This window comes from Coregonus clupeaformis, chromosome 9 (genome assembly GCF_020615455.1).
Source record: "Coregonus clupeaformis isolate EN_2021a chromosome 9, ASM2061545v1, whole genome shotgun sequence".
NCBI classification, from domain to species: Eukaryota; Metazoa; Chordata; class Actinopteri; order Salmoniformes; family Salmonidae; genus Coregonus; species Coregonus clupeaformis.
In genome coordinates, this window is record NC_059200.1 from 41,879,133 (window position 1) to 41,900,868 (window position 21,736).

The window sequence follows — 21,736 nt, forward strand, 5'->3', positions numbered from 1 at the left end:
GAGCAGTGGCTTCTTCCTTGCTGAGCGGCCTTTTAGGTTATGTTGATATAGGACTCGTTTTACTGTGGATATAGATACTTTTGTACCTGTTTCCTCCAGCATCTTCACAAGGTCCTTTGCTGTTGTTCTGGGATTGATTTACACTTTTCGCACCAAAATACGTTCATCTCTAGGAGACAGAACGCGTCTCCTTCCTGAGCGGTATGACGGCTGCGTGGTCCCAATGGTGTTTATACTTGCGTACTATTGTTTGTACAGATGAACGTGGTACCTTCAGGCGTTTGGAAATTGCTCCCAAGGATGAACCAGACTTGTGGAGGTCTACAATATTTTTTCTGAGGTCTTGGCTGATTTCTTTTGATTTTCCCATGATGTCAAGCAAAGAGGCACTGAGTTTGAAGGTAGGCCTTGAAATACATCCACAGGTACACCTCCAATTGACTCAAATGATGTCAATTAGCCAATCAGAAGCTTCTAAAGCCATGACATCATTTTCTGGAATTTTCCAAGCTGTTTAAAGGCACAGTCAACTTAGTGAATGTAAACTTCTGACCCACTGGAATTGTGATACAGTGAATTATAAGTGACATAATCTGTCTGTAAACAATTGTTGGAAAAATTACTTGTGTCATGCACAAAGTAGATGTCCTAACCGACTTGCCAAAACTATAGTTTGTTAACAAGAAATTTGTGGAGTGGTTGAAAAACGAGTTTTAATGACTCCAACCTAAGTGTATGTAACGTAGCCGGCCGTGACCGGGAGACCCATGGGGCGGCGCACAATTGGCCCAGCGTCGTCCAGGGTAGGGGAGGGAATGGCCGGCAGGGATGTTGGTAGAGCATGGTGTTTGCAACGCCAGGGTTGTGGGTTCGATTCCCGCGGGGGGCCAGTATGAAAAATAAATACAAATATGTATGTACTCACTAACTGTAAGTCGCTCTGGATAAGAGCGTCTGCTAAATGACTAAAATGTAAATGTAAACTTCTGACTTCAACTGTAGGTGTAGTCTCAAAATGCAATTCAACATGACATACAGTACTGTATCAGTCAAAAGTATTGTAATGATAAAATGATCAAGTTTCAGACTCACCATCCTGACAGTTTTGTTCTTGGATGTTTGAGAGGAAGAGTGAAGCCCATAGCAGGAAATCCAACATGTTACTCCAATAAGATATATTTTGGTGAGGTATTGGTTTATAGAGTCAGCCTCAGTAGTCTCTGGTCATTATAACTTTGGTTTGCCCATACTGAGTTTTGTAACCTCAGAATTAAAATCTAAATTAAAGCGTGGTTCATTTAGGCTGGCCAAGATAGAATACTGCCTTACAAAGATACATCTTGGTAATGCTTTTGGAACTGGAGAGGGGAGGTGTTGCTAGAGGAGGTTTTTCTCCAGGCTGATTTCCATGCAACAGAGGACATTTTTCCTGGTGAGTAGTTTAGTGAAAACATTATGCAATACATGAAAACAGCCGAGAGTCATGGGCCAGACTGCATCTATTACACATAAACCACCCACAAGTTTACTCCCACACACTGGTTTTGGACAATCGATCAACTCTGTACCAAAATCAAAACTCAGTTGAAGACACATTGATACAATAAAATACAGTGACATATAGGTGAGTACGGTAGATGATATGTTTTTATTATCAATGCATCCCTTTAATAAGATTGATTCTAATGGCCAATATAATGCCAAAAACATACAGGGTTCTGTACAAGGAAATCCACAAATTGGGGGAAAAAAACACAGACTTATATACAGCTTCATGAAAATGTTTTATCTTGAGGAAAAATATAAATAACACTTCTCTTATCTTTGTCTCTCTGTTCCTAAACGGTCCAGGTACATAATAAAGGCTTTGTTTTCACATCCCCATACAGTGATTTATCAGCATAAGTCCACTTCAAATCACTCAAATGTACACAAAAGTTAAATATTTAAGTTACTACTTCCTGTTGTTTCAAACAATTGCTAGATAACAAATCTTTATTGGCTTTTCAGTTTGGCTTTTCCAACAGAAAGTAGTACAATTATGTTCCCAAATAATTTACCTTATTCAATATATATCTGAAACATCAGTATTATGTAAATGGGTCTACTATGAAATGTAGACTTGATAAAAAACTAAAATTCTACCACTATTTAGAAGTTTGCAGTTTGTTGAAAAGGTGAGCTGAGTCCTCTTAGAATGCAAAAGTGCAAAATAAGGTTATATGAAGGAATAGTGGAATCTGCAATATTAAATATCCCCATTTCTTTTTTATTTAGTATAGTGATCCACCATGCACATTGTGGGCTGCAACTATACAATTCTCTGCTCGCAGAGGACTTATCTTTTCAACATTACACATTTATACAGAGGACTATTTTCTGTAGTAAATGTATACTTAGTTAAGGTTGATTGCTCAGTGCAATTGCAGTGCACCCCAATCCTCTTTTCACCAGTCCATTCCTCTAACCAATTCATCACTTAACCAAGGCCATTTTCAACAGTAGGCCTAAACATTTCCATTGTGTCATAATAGTCATAAGTGCATGTTGTTGTTGAAGGATTCAGTGCAGCAAGTACCATCTTCATTCAAAGTGAATCATGTTCTCACAGCAGTTTGGAAATGACCACACAATGTAAACCACCACTTCTTTAAAACATTAATGAAATAAAATGTCTACAACTAATTCCCGAAACCAGCCAAGCTCCCCTCAGCACTCCAAAACCAAGCAGGTGCTATTGGCAGGCTCTTCCCTCTACAATAGATAGATTGTGGTCTTAACATTGTTTGCTTATTATTTCACATCCTATTTATCAGTTAATTTGTCTTAGATCTATAATTAGGGCCAGAAGGATTTGCTTCTAATACAAATTGAAAAGACAATGTCATTCCAGCAGCCTAAACAAAATTCAAACAAAAGCTGAAAAAGTATCAAATCAGTTAACCTATACATGTAAATTTGGGCTCACAATTAACAGGCATCTTGCATAGCAAAAACCCCCAGTACAATCCCATAATGACATTTTTAAGACTGTTTAAAACAGTCATTTTATAAACATGTAGCTAGATTTCTAGATTACGACCCCAGAAGTGGCTGTTGTTGGATGAGAGTTTTCAAATGAAATGAGTGTTCTTATTGGACATGTTTAGGCAGTACCTGAGCTCCACTTCAAAACGTTTGCTCCAGTTTCATTAGTCCCCAGTTTTACCGGATTGAGAACAAGCAGACAGCGACTCCCAAGGACGCCGTCTAAGGAAGGCAACTAACACAGGAATGAATGGCAACTGACTGAGAAATGGAAACTGACAGGAATGGCTACTGACTGTGGAATGGCAACTGACTTCTGCCCATTACTGAAGCAGCAACACTCCTTGGCCATCAAATAGTGACTGTTTTCATGAACCATGTTCTGAAGAAATTCATGGCAGAAAGGGTTGCAGTCAAGCATGTGTTAACATGAATACCTAACAAACGGTACCATACATGTCTTCTTCCACCGTGATGAGCACCAAATCTTGTTTCAACCCTGCGCTTTTACTTTAGGGTTTAAATTGCTAGGTCGTAAACAAAAATAAAACAATAATAAATGCAGCCGTAGTTTCAAACATCAGTTCAGTAACTGACCGTTAATAACTCCTCTGTGCTGAAACACACAGACAGATGTTCAATGGAAATGATTTGGTAAATTTCACTCCTACATGTAGTTGTTCAGTTCTTAATATATATGCTTAAAAACACAGACAAACAAAAACCTAAACATAACAACAAAACAAAATCCAGCAAAGGGCAAGGAGGAACATTTCCTCTTTAGCACGTCAACAAACAACAGAGACAACCACCAAACTGCATCAGTGACTGATGATCGTTTGGCTTACCTGTATCTGCCGTCATTAAATAGAGCAATACCAAAAGCCTTTTCATCACTATTCTCCTTCACTGTTCTTTGTTCAGGTGTAATGATTAGACATATGGATTTTCATAATGGCATGGACCTCTCTCCAGATGCAGAGAGGTTTTAGTGTTACGCAGAGGAACCCTCCTCTTTAGTGTTTTAGTCAAAGTCAATGGATCCACTTTGGGAGAAGCCAAGCTAAAAACAACATGCTGTGGTATTTCACACCAGTGGTTGGGATGCAGTCATATACTAAGAAAAACTGAGGAAGCCCTCAGGAATGGACTGTTTTAAGCTTTTGTTTTATGCCATTTGGATGTGATTGTGATCCAAGTTCAGTTTGTGATGAATTTCCCAAAATGAGCTTTGTTAAAAACGCTCACAGCTGGCTGTCATCATTTGATCAGATAGAAAATGGAATATTTGTTAATCCTGCGTTATCCATCCATCATATCTCAAACTAAGTCAATAGGAAGAACCTATTTATTCCCTCCTTCTCCATATTTTCTCTATTCTTTGTCCAAATCCCAGGAGGACATACAGTGAGTGCACTCTGGTACGGAGAGGTAAGGGAGTACATGGGGTGGAAGGTGACTCAGGCCCTACAGAGCTGTGGTTGGTAGTGACTCAAGGGTCTGTGGTTCAGGGGTTAGGGTTGTCTCACAAGTCAGGGGTCAGGGGTCAGGGGTGGGGGTTGAGTGAAGTTTGAGGGGTATAAAGTCCAAGGTTCAGGGGGTTGGGGGTTGAGGTTTGATGGTTAACTGAAGGTTCCGTGGGTGGAGGTTGAGGGTTAACTGAAGGTTCCAGGGGTGGGGGTTGAGGTTTGAGGGTTAACTGAAGGTTCCGGGGGTTGAGGTTTGAAGGGTTAAGTGCAGGTCCCGGGGGTGGGGTTGGGGTTTGATTCAGGCTTTAGGGGTTGTGGTTGACTGGAAGATCAGTAGTGGTGACTCAGGGTTTGACTGGCTGAGAGATGGAAGGGAAGGGCAGTAGGGATGACTCAGGGCTCAGGTGGAGGGTCGGCTGGTCCGTTCTTTGGCAGCTTGGAGAGGATGCTCTCTGCCTCTTCGTACATCTGAGGAAGAGACAGAAGTTAATAGAAGAACAGCCAACATGCATTGTTTATTATTTATGAATGTGTGTGTTGTTTACCGGAATGAATGGCACGTCTTGGAAGAGCTCCTGGATGAAGCGGCGTGCGGACAGACGGAACATGCAGTGGGCCAGCAGGTAAGACACCTCAGAGTAGAGACAGATGTCATCGAATGCATAGGGGAACTTCTCCTTGATCCTGTCAAGACAACACACACAGCCAGGGATATCAACCTCAGTTTGAGTGTGTCTATATGTGTATGTGTGTGTGTGTGTGTGTGTGTGTGTGTGTGTGTGTGTGTGTGTGTGTCTTACGTTAGCAGGTTCGTCTCATGGCCTTTGGTCCCCACAGAGGAGCTGAGGTTGACCACGAGACGCAGGACCTCCTTCCTGAGGAGAACCCTGCCGGCCGGAGATTCCTCTGGGATGGACTTCACTCCTGAGGGGGGAGAGAGACCACAGAGAGCCAGTAGGGTTAGTCCATCCCTCCTCAACAACAAAAGAAAACCCTTCGCTTGGAGAAAAGCATTGTATGAGAGAAAATGAAAACATGACATTTACCCAAAACCAGTTCAGTGCTGCGGATGCTTCCTGGGGAGCCCTGGGACACAGCATCACTGCACCCGGACACTCCTGACAGTTTGGTTTGGCCCATGACCTCCAGGTGGTTCTGCACAGGCGGATCGCACCACTCTGAGAAAGGGGGTTCCTCCGTCAAGTCTGATGGAGAAAGGTGAGTTTAATTAAGTGGTTTATTGGTTGCTGACTGCTAATAATATAAACATACAAGGAAGTACAATGACGCAAAGGGCACGAATTGATAAACAGCACAATGTTCTGTTTTGTGTTGTATGGTGTTTGTATCTGCCACTTACCTGGGCTGCTGTTGGAAGCGCTGAAGCCGAGCACAGAAAGCCCGGTGCAGTAGAGACAGTTGTCATCGTTGTGTTCCTGTAGACCAGTCTCCTCTGATCCCAGCAGCTTCTGCTGCTCCGCCCGGCTCACCCCCATCAGCTCGGTGATGCTCAGCTGGGAGCGAAGCACAGCATGCCGGGAGTGAGGGCTGGGGCCTGGGAGAAGGGGCACATATCCACATGATCATGCATTTCCCCTTTTTATTCAAACCGGTTGGTCCTGAGCGGGCCTCCTTTATCAGTAGCAGAGTCATCATTACCCCTGTGCTAAACTCAGTGTTATACAACTTCTTACTGAAGAAAACAGATTGTGTTGGCCCCGGCCTGTTTCTTACCATCTGAGTCTCCAGAGAAGAATTTGGCAGATCTGTCCTCAGAGGGCGGGCTGGTCCTCTTCTGGAAATATGGTGTTTCTTTTATCTAGGAACAAAATAACACATTGCAGTAACACTCAACAGCTTTATCCAAATATTATGATGGAGTTATGACACAAGTTTAAATAGAGGTCTTAAATAGATCATATTGGTAAACAACCTCTATTTCCTTAGTAGAGTGTAGAGTAGAAGTAAAATAAATGGATAGAGGGGGGGAAAGAGGGATGAGGGGGGGAAAGAGTGATGAGAGGGAAAGAGGGATGAGGGGGAAAGAGGGATGAGGGGGAAAGAGGGATGAGGGGGAAAGAGTGATGAGGGGGAAAGAGGGATGAGGGGGGAAAGAGGGATGAGGGGGGAAAGAGGGATGGGGGGGGAAAGAGGGATGAGGGGGAAAGAGGGATGGGGGAAAGAGGGATGAGGGGGAAAGAGGGATGAGGGGGAAAGAGGGATGGGGGAAAGAGGGATGGGGGGAAAAGAGGGATGAGGGGGAAAGAGGGATGGGGGGAAAAGAGGGATGAGGGGGAAAGAGGGATGGGGGGAAAGAGGGATGAGGGGGGAAAGAGGGATGAGGGGGGGAAAGAGGGATGGGGGGAAGAGGGATGAGGGGGGAAAGAGGGATGGGGGGGGAAAGAGGGATGAGGGGGGGAAAGAGGGATGGGGGGGGGAAAGAGGGATGGGGGGGGGAAAGAGGGATGAGGGGGGAAAGAGGGATGGGGGGAAGAGGGATGAGGGGGAAAGAGGGATGAGGGGGGAAAGAGGGCTCAGTGCATCTGGGTTCAGAGAGAGGGGTCATACGATGGTCAGTACCTGGAACATGTTGTTGATGTCCACAGGCAGCGCCAGGCCGATGAAGTCATCAGAGCTGCCGTAGGTGGCGCTGGACAGCATGGATCTCACTGAGGAGCACCGCTGCAGAGTGCTCTGGCTGATGGGGCTCAGCAGATCCTCCTTGTCCAGGGAGGCAAAACTCAGAGCCTTCAGGAACCTGGAGATAAAAAGACATGCAGTGAGTTAGCAGGCAGGAAAGGTACACCTGCTCGTCGAACACCTCATTCCAAAATCATATTAGTTTGTAGGTCAAATCATTCGGACGCTACAGACGTTTTCGTGAGAACACCAATTTTCCGGTGTCTCATGTTCTGATAAACACTGTTGTAGCTCGGCCACCTTTCACCGCTATGCGCTAGGCTGACATAGGCAGATGCAGTGGATTGAGACGCAGCCCATGCAAAAAAACAGATACACTATATATACAAAAGTATGTGGACACCCCTTCAAATTAGTGGATTTGGCTATTTCAGCCAGACCGTTGCTGACAGGTGTATAAAATCAAGCACACAGCCATGCAATCTCCACAGACAAACATTGGCAGTAGAATGGCCTTACTGAAGAGCACAGTGACTTTCAACGTGGCACCGTCATAGGATGGCACCTTTCCAACAAGTCAGTTTGTCAAATTTCTGCCCTGCTAAAGCTGCCCCGGTCAACTGTGAGTGCTGTTATTGTGAAGTGGAAACATCTAGGGGCAACAACGGCTCAGCCGCGAAGTGGTAGGCCACACAAGCTCACAGAACGAGACCGCCGAGTGCTGAAGCGTGTAAAAATTGTCTGTCCTCGGTTGCAACACTCACTACCGAGTTCCAAACTACCTTTGGAAGCAACGTCAGCACAAGAACTGTTCGTCTGGAGCTTCATGAAATGGGTTTCCATGGCCGAGCAGCTGCACACAAGCCTAAGATCACCATGTGCTATGCCAAGCGTTGGCTGGAGTGGTGTAAAGCTCGCCGTCATTGGACTCTGGAGCAGTGGAAACGCGTTCTCTGGAGTGATGAATCACGCTTCACCATCTGGCAGTCCGACGGACAAATCTGAGTTTGGCGGATGCCAGGAGAACGCTACTTGCCCCAATACAGAGTGCCAACTATAAAGTTTGATGGAGAAGGAATAATGGTCTGGGGCTGTTTTTCATGGTTCGGGCTAGGCCCCTTAGTTCCAGTGAAGGGAAATCTTAACGCTACAGCATACAATGACATTCTAGACGATTCTGTGCTTCCAACTTTGTGACAACAGTTTGGTGAAGGCCCTTTCCAAATGCTCTTGTGGCTGAATGGAAGCAAGTCCCCGCTCAACGTTCCAACATCTAGTGGAAAGCCTTCCCAGAAGAGTGGAGGCTGTTATAGCAGCAAATGGGGGACCAACTCCATATTAATGCCCATGATTTTGGAATGAGATGTTCGACAAGCAGGTGTCCACATACTTTTGGTCATATAGTGTCTCTAGTTTCTCCCGAGTGGCGCAGTGGTCTAAGGCACTGCATCGCAGTGCTAGCTGTGCCACTAGAGATCCTGGTTCGAATCCAGGCTCTGCTGTAGCCGGCCGCAACCGGGAGACCAATGGGGCGGCGCACAATTGGACCAGCGTCGTCCAGGGTAGGGGAGGGAATGGCAGGCAGGGAGGTAGCTCAGTTGATAGAGCATGGTGTTTGCAACGCCAGGGTTGTGGGTTCGTTTCCCACGGGGGGCCAGTATGAAAATAATAATGTAAGTCGCTCTGTATAAGAGCGTCAGCTAAATGACGTAAATGTAAATGTAAATGTAGTTTAAACTGACAGACTTTCATGGGGATTTTTTTATTACGTTACTTAGATTAATGCTCTGGTGCATCAATAGACGTTTTTAAGAACATGATTCCGGGGATGGGATGATAAGCCTACTGAGAGAGTGGACGACAGAAATGTTGCTATGTTTACAAATGGAATGAGTAATGCTTTTTGGTTTCAACAAAGTTCCTGGTACGTTTAACACTCAATATTTCAGCAGATTACAGAACAAAACCTAATTGCAATTTGAATTCAAGCCAGAGCAGAGGTCAAACTCAGTTGATCTTGTCATCAAAGAATGAGGAGCATCTAAAGAGAAGAGTGGAGCAAGAACAGGAAGTAAAACAACGGGCTTAGAAAGAGTATTCAGAGAAGTAGTACTGTAGTCATGGGAGATTCTAGAAAAGGAGTTCTTAAGGGAGTGTGTGTGTGGACAGGTACGAGTCAAGGGGGACAGAGTGAGTGGAGGCATATGTTTCAATGTGTGTGTGTGTTCATGTTACCACCGTGGGGTGAGTCTGGAGTCCAGGCTGCCAGTCTTCATGGTGATGGTATCAGTGAAGAGCACGTCTTTGGCTGGGGAGGCCAGAGCCTCGCTGTGGGACAGGGACGAGTGGATCCTCTGCTGCTGCAGCCTCTTCAGAGTAGCGTATCCCAGTGCATCACGCTGACTGGCGTACGTGTCACAGGAAGTGGCGTACTTCAGAGTGGCGTAGCCCAGCGCGTCGCGGGAGTTGGAGTACATGAGGCTGCAGTCTGTCAGGCCGCTCAGGGTGGTCAATGAGGGCGACTTGATTGACTGGGCGCGGCGGGGGAGGGTGTGGGAGGAGCCGGGGGGCACCAGGGAGGCAGAGCTGGACTTGGACAGGGAGGAGAGGTGGGTGGTGTGGGGCTGGGGCGTGAGGGAGGTCAGGGTCTGGATGGTCTTAGCGCTGATCACACTGTTGAGGCTGACACCGTCCGTGTCGATGGTGGAGGGCAGGGTCTCCCTGGAGGGGCTGGAGCTCATAGAGCTGATGCCGCTGGTGGTCGTGTCCGTGTTGAAGCTCTGACTGCGCGATTTAAACGGAGCTCCCCCGCCCCCACCGGACGGGCCATCCCCGGCCAGGCGTTCCCGGCTAGTCTGCTCTCTCTGGTTCTCCCCCACCCCTGACCCTCCTACCCCCACTGACCGGCCTGGCAGCCTCCCCTCCCCCTCCCCATCTTCCTCGCCCTCCCCAAAGCTGGGGGTGCTGTCCTGGTTCTCAGAGGCCTTGCTGCCCACAATGGAAGTTTCTAGGTTGGCAGAGGGGCTTTTGGGCAGGTGGCCGTCATTATAGATTGGGAAGACATCTGAAGATCCAAAGGTGTAGCTGGGTTCAGTGACGGTGCGTTTGCGCCCCTGTTCCCCTTCCATCCCTCCTCCGTGGTCCCTGGTGGTGCCCTTGGGGTCACTGGTGCTGCGCAGCATCTTCCCGGAGAGCGACAGGGAGTGGAGGAGGTGGTTGCGGAAGCGGCTGGAGGCCAGGAGGGTGAAGGGGCTGCGGTCCTTGTACTTGGGTCTCATGTACATGGGAGGATCGTCCGACAGGTCACAGTTCTCCAGCCTCTCATCATCCATGATGTACATACCTGGAAATGACCACTCAAGGTTAACTCTTCGTAGTATGGAGTAAACATTTGGCGATACTGTACAGGTTAAAAATAAATGAATACCAGTTGTATTATGATGACTACAGACTGAAACTGGGCTGAGACTTACTGGGCTGTGTGGAGTCACTCTCGCTGTTGTGTCTAGAGCTGGTGGAGTCAGAGGCCAGGCTGAGGCTGGAGGGGACAGAGGACAGCAGGCTGGGAGGGTTGGGGGGGGGCTCCATGTCGTCTGGGACAACGGGCCACAGCGTCCGGCGGCTGTGTCTTACAGCATCCCAGCCGTGCTGCTTCAGCATGTCACAGCCCTGACGTGTCTTCGAGATCAGCCCCAACACGTACAGACACGTCCTACACAGAGACAGCAAACAGACATTACAGAGAGATCCTGGACAGAGATATAGTTTTCTTATGGGACAGCACAAGCATGCTGCTTCATTAGAAGCACCTTGAATATGAGTTTCAAATATCAATGTGTCTTACCCCCTGATGGAGAGGACCTCACAGTGCAGGGCCAGAACCACTATGTCAGGGATCACCCCCTCCTCCTGCAAGAGGTTCAACCCCCAGTTTGACGACCCTATGTTACCCTGGAAACAAACAGTTGAAAAACATTCATACTCATGTTATTATGAAAACTATTTAATGTGTGAATCTTATCAATAATTGGCACATAACTGTGGAACTCTGATGATGACAACAGATGTGGTAGTTAGTCATTCTCCATTATACTGACCAAGGCCCAAAGTGCTGCTTTTAGCTGTTTGATGCCCTCCCACTTGTCCAGCATTGGGGAACGGACAGTGTAGCTTAGGTCAGGAACCACATTCTGAAGAGAAGGAGGAAAAGAGTTTAAACCCATTGTGCTTGTATATGCTACTTGACTAGTGTAATAGTGAGTGGTTCAAGTAGCTGCAGTTACCTGGACTTCCAGTAGATGGCAGCCTGTCTTATCATGGACAAGCTGGCCATACAGATGCACAGGAAGATAAACATTTGGCCTCTGTAACCTTTGGTTGCTTCGGCGTACATAGTTGTCTCCGTCGACAGGCTTGCGGTACGTGGTTAGAGCCTCGTTAAGCTGCTCCTCTATCATGTCCACATACTTCAGGTTATAGTCCTGCAAAACACAGAATGATATAAAAACTCAAGAGTTTTCTATGCTTTCATGTGACAGCAAAAAGATGCAAATCATAATTCATGCCATTGTTTGGTTGAGTATAAATGTACCTTCTGCCATTTCTCTAGCTGCTTGGTGACGTAACCCCTCTCATTGAGGTAGGAGAAGCCCTTTGGAATGGACAAGAACCTGGAGATAAGAATCCCAGAGGTCAGAGACAAAGGGACCTAATACAGAAAAGCAAAAAATAGCTGAGTTTTCTCCCAGCAGCTTACCGTAGCAGCAGCAGGACCCCCTTGTCCCCCAGGTGAGTGAGAGCTGGCTTCATCTGGATCAGAGCATGGAGGTTTGCCTGGAGGAAAAAACACCACAGAGACACGTCAGCTAATACACTTCTGGAGTCAAAAGCTGCTGGACTAAACTAAAGTACAGACTGTAAGGTATAACAGTTCCCAGGGAACAGCACATAGCAAGGCACCACAACAGACACTCAGGCCCCTCATCCCTCACCTTGTCCTCACAGGCCTCGTCCAGTGTGTCCAGCGCCTCCATGGAGATGGTCTTGTTGCGGTCGTGGAGCTGGGTGACCAGAAGCTCGATGCCCCAGTTACTGAAGAACTCCACGTTGGCACGAAGCAGCACCCGCAGGTGTTTAGTGGCATACAACCTGCAGTTCTGTGGTACACCAAGAGGGCAGAAGAGGACAGGCTGTCACTCAAAAACACTAACATATGCTCCATTGAAAACACAACAAACCAAGTTGCTCATAAGTTTGCTTTCCAAACACCTGTGCAAGCTCCTCCGACCACCCCTATGAAACCAAGATTTATCAATTTGTGTGCGAATTCCATCTGTGTGTTTTCTCAGTGTTAGTGGTGGTGTTCTTACGTCAGTGGCAGCAGTGAGGATCTTGGACAGAATGACCCTGGACAGCCCGTCACGGCTGTAGTCCAGTATGGAGACAGTGAGTTTCAGCAGGTGGTCCTGATTCTTCAGAGTACAGATGTTCAACAGGCTAGTAGGAGAGCACAGGATACAGAGAATCAATGTACTGCTCAAGTACCATACACACTCCAACACAATGATTTGAGTGAAGATGAAGTGAGAGTGAAAGAGGACAAAGGAAATTCTCTCTGCAGCAGCTTAAAAAGGCATCGGGCACCTTTAAATGGGACAGATTCCAAGACATTAGGGATCTCCCAAGAGGTATGATCAGAGTACATGTTTGGAAAAACAGACTAGTGGACGGTGAGACTGACCACTGGAAGACACTGCACTTCTCCAGCATCTTGATCCCGTGCGGGTGTGAGGAGAGAGTGCCCAGGAACAGGAAGTAGTGCTGGCTGAGAGTGGTGAGCAAGCCGTTGCTCTGGAGACTGCGGTCAGGCTTGAGCCCTGAGGAAGAGGAGAGCCACTGAACTATGTCCTTTATTAGGTCCTCCAGGTACGCCTGCCCATCCTGACACACAGACAAAGGTAATGTTGAAGAACTGTTGGACATTGATAGAGAGGTCACGTAAAGTCATGTAATTCAATATTTGATTATCAAACGAGTTTCAATCAAAAGTTGTTTAACTTTGTGTACTGATCATTAATAAGTCTGGATAGTGAAATTATCCACTGTTGTGTGTAAATATCAGTAGTCTAATAGAGTTTTGCCTCATAGTAAACCCTCTCACCTCCTCAGACTCCAGGAGGAACTTGATGAACTGACATCCCACCACAGTGAGCTGCCTGGCCTTACTGTGGTCCAGCTCCAGGCTGCCGTACAGCTTACTGCTGGGCTTATAGAAGAACAGCAGCCTGCGCACAAACCTGCAGAAACAGAACCCAGGGTCAGACAGAGAGAGAACCCAGGGTCAGACAGAGAGAGAACCCAGAGTCAGACAGAGAGAGAACCCAGGGTCAGACAGAGAGAGAACCCAGGGTCAGACAGAGAGAGAACCCAAGGTCAGACAGAGAGAGAACCCAGGGTCAGACAGAGAGAGAACCCAAGGTCAGACAGAGAGAGAACCCAAGGTCAGACAGAGAGAGAACCCAGGGTCAGACAGAGAGAGAACCCAGGGTCAGACAGAGAGAGAACCCAGGGTCAGACAGAGAGAGAACCCAGGGTCAGACAGAGAGAGAACCCAGGGTCAGACAGAGAGAGAACCCAGGATCAGACAGAGAGAGAACCCAGGGTCAGACAGAGAGAGAACCCAGGGTCAGACAGAGAGAGAACCCAGGGTCAGACAGAGAGAGAACCTTTGGTTTGCTATAGTTACAAACAGGAGGTGAACATTGTACTTACTTGTGCATTTGTTCATCTTTATTGCTCCGCAGGTTAACATTTGGCCACTACAGACGGGTAAAAATGAAGTTTTTTTTTTACTCCTTTGAACAAAAGACAGTACTGTAAAAGATACTGACTGGAATAAGTATTTATTGCAGTCCTGGTCCACTCACCTTCAATATTGTTGCGATGAGAACCCAATTCCAGTCCAGGTTTTCTTTGTGGTTGAGGATGTGGCTGTCTCTCAGGTTCATCATGAGAGCATCCTCAGTGTCCTGCAATGCAAACAAGGACAGCATTACAAATACCACTACAACAAATCCAAGAAGCTTGTGTTGCAACACAGTGGCATGGTTTGATATGTACCTTAATGACAAAGATATCTCTCTGTGTTCTAAAGTGCTGGTCTCTACAGTAGTGAGAAGCCTTCGATTTGCAGATGATGTGGTCCAGGTACAGGCTGTTGGGTTTGGGTCCTCTCTTCTTCTTCTCATGGAAATGTTTCAGGTAGTTGACCGCTGCACTCGCCCGTCTGAATTTTAAAAAAAACAGCTGTTGTGTCAGTGTCCGTGTTAATAATACAAAATCCAATGTATTTTATGGGACTCTCTCGTAGCATATACATTGGGTGTACAAAACATTAGGAACACCTTCCTAATATTGAGTTGCACCCCTTTTGCCCTTAGAACAGCCTAAATTCGTCAGGGCATGGACTCTACAAGGGGTCGAAAGCGTTCCACAGGGATGCTGGCCCATGTTGACTCCAATGCTTCCCACAGTTGTGTCAAGTTGGCTGGATGTCCTTTGGGTGGTGGACCATTCTTGATACAAATGGGAAACTGTTGAGCGTGAAAAACCCAGCAACATTTAAGTTGTTTACACACTCAAAGCGGTGCGCCTGGCACCTACTACCATACCCCGTTCAAAGGCACTTAAATCTTTTGTCTTGCCCATTCACCCTCTGAATGGCACACATACACAATCCATGTCTCAATTGTCTCAAGACTTAAAAATCCTTCTTTAACCTGTTTCTTCCCATTCATCTACACTGATTAAAGTGACATCAATAAGGGATCATAGCTTTCACCTGGTCAGTCTATGTCATGGAAAGAGCATGTGTTTCTAATGTTTGTACACTCAGTGTACATTGTTTAATGAGGATTAGGTTAGAGAGTTTCATGTAACTAGTCATAGTCTTTTCTCCTGTCTGCGACAGAGTCAATTCCTCACAATGGTCCCCGTCTACAGTGACCCCAAGGAATGTCCTCAGTACTCTATGGTAAGTAGCTGTCACTCACAGTCTCTTCTCCTGAGCGATGTCGAAGGAGGCTGCCTTGTTGATGAGTGTGGGCAGACAGTGCAGGTGGTGGCTGTGGGAGTGGGGCAGGATGGTGTTGGCCTGGGAGGGAAACAAAAATAAACAGTTACAACAATAACACCTGGGACCATCAAAACTCATTAAAAACAAATGTGTCAAAAATTCCTACAGCATATCCTCCTCTGGTCCAGTTCATTGACCTCACATAATGTTAACAGCTGAGCGAACAGTGAGTTGAGTTACCATGTGAAGCAGTTCTCCCAGTAGAATGGTGGCTCGCACAGAGATGGTGTCATCAGTGCTTGTGATAACCTCAACGAGACCCTGTTGAGAGGTACACAGGCTTTACACGACAGACAATAGTAGTTTGTGTGTGGGATCTTTAGGTACCAATATTGACAGATATGCAACTGCCCTATTTGGTTGAATATACACAAACGTATTGATCCTCTGATATTGATGACCATACCTCAAGAAGTCCACTCTTGATGAAGGCAGACAGTACCAACGCTAGGTAGTTATCCATTAAGTCAGGCCTGAGGGCAGTAAGAGAACAAATTGAGTTTATGCAGACAATGTCTAAATCAATCATGAGTTAAAGAGAGTTCAAATAAGTGATTGTTCTTACCTTGACCGAGCTCGATGTGGAAGGATAACTTTTGCTTCGGAAGCCACAAAGCCATCTGATAACCTCCAATTGTCTTGGAACCTACTAGGGTCTACAGGTGGAATATAGACAAGTATACTTTGTTACCTAATAATACATGGTACATGAGATATATGATAAGAAAATAAAGGCTATTAACTTGAAAAGACACAAAAAGTGACATTGTACCCACCCACACTGACAAGTGCTTCCATAAAGTCTGCAGTCGCAACCGGCATGGGGAGCCGGAAGATATCATATATCACCTCTAATAAGCCTTTCTGTGGGAGGTCGAGAGGAACCAGGTTTACACCACACACTCTTAATAGAGACTTTATTAATCACTAATAAAAAATGTATAACATTTTGATGAGAAGTCAGAAAATAATGATAGTTTTAGGGTGTGCTCTACATTATTCCTACATTAAACTGAGTGACATTGTTATCTGCGTTATTGAGCACAACCATAAAGCAATCTTGAGGTAAACTTGAGGACACTGCATTCCCTTTCACCTCAGTTGTCAGGTGCTGATAATGTCTATTTGATGTTGTACTTACCCTTACTTCCATATTTGGTATACAGAGCAGGCCAATAAGAGACTGGATTCCAGAGTTGCCTGACTTGCACAGGTTAATGATGCCTGGAGTGAGAAGTAGACAGAGTAGGATCAGATAGGGACATCTTCATCCTATGTTTATACCACACCACTAATATCACGTAAGAGCCATCAGGGTATATACACACTCAAACTCAGATATTATTGAATATGAAGGGGTAAAGTTTACCTGACCAGGAGCGAAAGGAAGCAACTATGGACATTTTACTGGCCAAGAATCGAGCCTCCCTGTCTTCCCTGGGGTGGACATCAGAATGCATGATTCAAATCCCCAAAATGATTCCAACAGTCAATACAACACTCCATAAAATACAGTGCATAGTACATCATTAAATATATTGCACTATCATCCACACTCACTTGAGCTGCCCCTCTGGCGTGTCTGCATTGTGTCTGTAGTGGAAGTCAGTGTAAGGGGCCAGGATTTGCTGTTAGAGAAACAGAAGAAGAAGAACAATCGCATTCAATGAGGAAATAATCAAATTCCTGTTTATGAATGCTGCTCTTTGTGTGCGAGAGTGTGTGTGTGTTGTCAGTACCTCGAGCTCCACATCCGAGCGCACATACTGGCGTGTGTGTGGGTGGTTGAGGAGGTGTAGGATGGTAGTGATGAGTGCCTCGTTCATGCGGCTCAGCTGACAGTCGATCACGTTCTTCAGAATGGTGCTGAGACCACCCCTCTGGGCTACCACCACAGGGTTCTTCAGAGCTGCAGAACAAAGGAATCACACAGGGTTTAACCAGAACATCACGTATGGTATAGATACGTTTGTGTGTGTTTGCTCTCTCACCCACCAAGTTCACAGATGATGGCGATACAGGCGCGTACCATGCGGTCTCGCTCCTGTAGCCCATCGTTGCCCACGGCAATGAGGGAGTTGGTGACAGACGAGGGGAAGAGCAGTGCATTCACAGTGATCATCTGTAGGGGGCAGCAGAGAGGGGACAGATCAGTGTCTCACACTCATCTCACATTGTAGTACTCCGGTGACAGAGGGATCTTTATTGTTTAACAAATAGACATATAACTGGTCATACCTCAACATCTTACTGAATTTAGTTAGGGAGAGGTTGGGGTGTCTCACCTTTCGCACCAGCCTGAGAGCCTGTGTCCTCTCCACCTCATTGCTTTGCTGGATGTCTATGCACCTGGAGAGGAAAATACACAATTAGTGGTTGAAAGGTTAAGTGGGCTCAACATTGGCATAAAACACACACACAGCATAGATGTAGCACTCACCTGGCGATCAGGTAGTCTACCTGAAGCCGGAGGACCTTCTGGAGAATAGCGCTGTCTCTGATCAGGTAGCGGAGAGCCCTCAGGCCTGCAGCTCGCACCTCCTTAGCCTCATTCAACAGTGCTAACCGGAGACTAGAAGAGGGGAAGGAAGTGGAGAGAGAGAGAAAGCAAGAGAGACAGAGAGAGAGAGAGAGAGAGAGAGAGAGAGACGAGAGACGAGAGCGAGAGCGAGAGAGAGAGAGAGAGAGAGAGAGAGAGAGAGAGAGAGAACAGAGAGAGAGAGAGAGAGAGAGAGAGAGAGAGAGAGAGAGAGAGACGAGAGCGAGAGAGAGAGAGAGAGAGAGAGAGAGAGGTAAAGTAGAATGAGGAACAATGAATCTGCACTTGATTTTTTGTATCATGGTATAGTAGAAACATCACAAAATCAACCCAGAGAAACTAGTACTGTACATGTAGCACTGGTGGAGATTAATTTCTCAAAAGACTCACCAAATGATGATCTCTTCATGTGTAAACCCAAGCTTCTCCTCTGAGTGGCCTACATTGCAGAGAAGCTGTAACAGATGTAGAAAAGAAAAAAAACTCATAAGATCACATCCAAACACAAAGAATCAAACGTTACATACACTTAAAGGGATACTTCGGGATTTAGTCAGATTCACTTGTGGATACCATTGTTAGGTCTCTGTGTCCAGTATGAAGGAAGATGGAGGTAGTTTCGCGAGCCAATACTAACTAGCGTTAACTCAATGACTGGAAGTCTATGGGCATCTGCTAGCATGTTAGCAGATACCATAGACTTCCAGTCATTGCGCTGACGCTAGTTAGCAATTGCGCTAGCGCTCGTTAGTAACTTCCTTCAAACTTCACACAGAGACATAAAAATGGTATCCGCAAGTTCATCTGACTCTGGAGAAGTAGATAAAGGGACTAATTGCCAAAATCCTGAAGTATCCCTTAATGTCTGCTGAGATGTTGCCCCACAAACCTTTATGAAGTTGTTCAGGTGACCGAGTTTGCGCATGTTGGAGACTCCTTGTTGCTTGGCAACATTCTGAAGGATTTCCCGAAGGTTGTCTGAAGGATCTGAAATGATACATCAAGGTCAATCAAGGTCAATAAGTGGTCAGTAAGTTTATTCACCAGGCTCAACTCTGTTCCAATACATTCCAGTAACAAAACACACTGTGTTCAGGTGAGACCTGCATGAGTGTGACAAAGCCTCATTAGTGAATGTGACCAGCAATAAACTGGAAACAGAAACACATTTGGGATCAGGGCACACCTAAATAAAAGGTACCCCCACCGAAAGAAGAGTTTGTAACAGCACACGACTGTAAAGTCTGGTGTAAATAAAAGTACCCACAGGTTCTATATCCATGGTAGGATGTTATTTGTAGGTCCCTGTGATGATTCAACAAATTGTAGCATGTTGTTATTTCAACAAAACTACTTGGGATAACTGCAAAACATGCGTTTGAGGCAAATCTATTCAACTAAAATGCACAATGTTTGTCTGTTTGAAAACAACCATGCCATGTTTATTCTATCCTGAAGTGAAACAATTCTTCACTAGACTGAGCATAGCAATAGACAAATTAGAGCTATACATGATTAAAACATGACTATTCTTCAATGGTCAGAATGTGCTATTCTATGCTTCAGACAAGTGACTTCAACTTTGGAGCATGAAGTGAATTAGTGTGAAGTGTCCCTGAGGAAATATAGGATATCACAGGGACAGAGTATTCCTGTAAAAAGGCCAGTTACATTTTCTCCCATGATGCAAAAACATAAACAATGCAATAAAGATCCTTAGTATTTGGATCATGATGATAAGGTAGGATAGTCCTAACTGCTGGCATTAAGCTTCAATACAAGGCATGGGCCTATTCTACAAAAATCAAGGAAGGGACTGGGACACATTTCTCTAGTTGAAAACCAATGCCAATGGCATTGAATTAGCATTGAATTGTAGCTATACAAGCCATATTCAGTAAGATAGAAACAATGAATGACATTAGCTAGAATGCTATCTATTTCGCATTCACTGTTAGCTATTGCTGCAAATCAGATGCATCAAAACAACAATGTGATGATCATGTTATGAATTACTGCTAACTATGCTAACTAGCTAAATGTAAATAAAGGGGAAACCATGTTAGTAACAAGGATTTTGTATGCAGATACATTAGGATTTTCGGCCATTTAGTAGCTAGCTAGCAGCATTTTAATCATAGGATAACTATCTACGATTCAATAAATGGGATGCTGACAATCCATGTTCCAATCTGATTCACCCACCTCTGGAAAGATCGAGTGGTACATGTTCCTCCCCACTGTCATTCCGACCTGTCAAAGCAAAGCAGACACAACAATCAATAAAGGATAGCAAGGAGAAAGCAACTAACAGGCACAAGGAAAGTTCAGCTTTGTGTTTTGGAGGGTTGCTAATCTCTGGTCCAGATTGAAATATCTCGTCTCACCTCGCATCCGAATGCTTCGGCTCGGACGGCCTCGGATGCTGACCGCCATCTTTCCAGAATCATTCAACACCGACCGGATCGGAATGAACAGGGATTATCGCGAGAGATTCCGCACTCATTGCCCCTCTCTCGCCCAACCACAGTTGTCTCATGAAGGATAATAGATTTTTGCAGCAAATGTATACATCTATGTGTTTTGCATCTGTGCTCTCTGTCTGCACCTTGCAATCCAGACATTTAATGTATTCATTATTTGAGGACAGTGTCGATTTATGACAGCCGGAATTCGGCAAGTTTTGCTTGTGTTTCTGTCTGGCCCATAATTCTCTCAAATTTCTTGTATGATTTTGGTATCTGGAAATGTGTCTCCTGTCCTACGTACAGCCAAAGAAGCAAGTTTACGTTTGGAAATTGTTAGGAGTACTTCCCTACTTCCACAGTGTGAGGCGACGTTGCGCCACTGAGGTATATTAACCATAGACTTAGATAGATATCGCATCATTGTATCTGTCGCATTATGGCGTCTGTGAGAGCAGGGCAGCGCCATCTCCATTTTGAAGTAATACATGTGATTATTTTACTACTTTTATGAGTCTCACAGGATGTATACATCTGAAGCATTCATTTAGAACTTCCACTCACCACCAAATATGGTGGTGAGAGGAAGTCCAGTGGCAGGCAGTGTGAGAAGATGGAGCTAGATGAAACTTGGCCGAAGTTCTGCAAATGTCTCTGTTCCCAAAACTAAAATATGTTATGAACAGAGTGCACACTTTTTTTTTTTGACTTGACCCTTTGCCAACAAAAAAAATATATATAGTGTTGTTTAGAATGAATACAAGGGTGAGTTGCGTGATTACATACAGGCACTTCACAGAGAAGGCATTCTCTAACAGAAATATGCAAATAATGCTAAAATGTGCCAAATAGGATCTGAAATCAAATCCAATCAAATGTTATTTGCCACATGCGCCAAATACAACAGGTGTAGACCTTACAGTGAAATGCTTACTTACAAGCCCTTAACCAACAATACAGATTTAAGAAAAGAAGAAGTGTTAAAAAAAAAAAAAGATAAGTAAAAAAAAAAAAAAATCAAATTATTAAAGAGCAGCAGCAAAATAAAATAACTGTAGGGAGGCTATATACAGAGGGTACCGGTACAGAGTCAATGTGCGGGGGCACCGGTTAGTCGAGGTAATTTAGGTAATATGTACACTACCGTTCAAAAGTTTGGGGTCACTTAGAAATGTCCTTGTTTTCAAAAGAAAATCCTTTTTTTTGTCCATTAAAATAACATCAAATTGATCAGAAATACAGTGTACATTTACATTTACGTCATTTAGAAGACGCTCTTATCCAGAGCGACTTACAAATTGGTGCATTCACCTTATAGCCAGTGGGATAACCACTTTACACATTTTTTTTGGGGGGGGGTGGGGTAAGGGGGGGGTTAGAAGGATTACTTTATCCTATCCCAGGTGTTCCTTAAAATAGGTGGGGTTTCAAATGTCTCCGGAAGGTGGTGAGTGACTCCGCT

General features: G+C 45.3%; 1 protein-coding gene across 2 annotated transcripts; it reads right to left on the minus strand.

Annotated features, from left to right (window-relative positions):
- Positions 1–1,840: 1,840 nt before the first annotated feature.
- Positions 1,841–20,255, minus strand: LOC121573860 (rapamycin-insensitive companion of mTOR). Of its 2 annotated transcripts, none has more exons than XM_041886208.1 (37): positions 20,197–20,255; positions 20,015–20,062; positions 18,699–18,796; positions 18,200–18,264; positions 17,711–17,842; positions 17,556–17,619; positions 17,266–17,392; positions 17,010–17,179; positions 16,831–16,898; positions 16,640–16,707; positions 16,412–16,494; positions 16,047–16,134; positions 15,836–15,926; positions 15,677–15,743; positions 15,451–15,531; positions 15,188–15,288; positions 14,256–14,421; positions 14,063–14,164; positions 13,908–13,954; positions 13,297–13,432; positions 12,877–13,076; positions 12,506–12,632; positions 12,128–12,292; positions 11,893–11,969; positions 11,728–11,806; positions 11,420–11,617; positions 11,234–11,326; positions 10,981–11,087; positions 10,610–10,848; positions 9,375–10,479; positions 7,077–7,254; positions 6,231–6,315; positions 5,857–6,051; positions 5,543–5,701; positions 5,297–5,420; positions 5,042–5,180; positions 1,841–4,964 (listed from the first exon to the last, which is right to left on the minus strand). In XM_041886208.1, exons 1-37 carry the CDS (start codon positions 20,243–20,245, stop codon positions 4,890–4,892), a joined length of 5,196 nt encoding a protein of 1,731 aa, XP_041742142.1. In that variant the 5' UTR covers positions 20,246–20,255; the 3' UTR covers positions 1,841–4,889. The 2 variants fall into 2 exon arrangements, with proteins under 2 accessions (XP_041742142.1, XP_041742141.1); XM_041886207.1 differs by having other exon boundaries at positions 9,372–10,479.
- Positions 20,256–21,736: the final 1,481 nt, after the last annotated feature.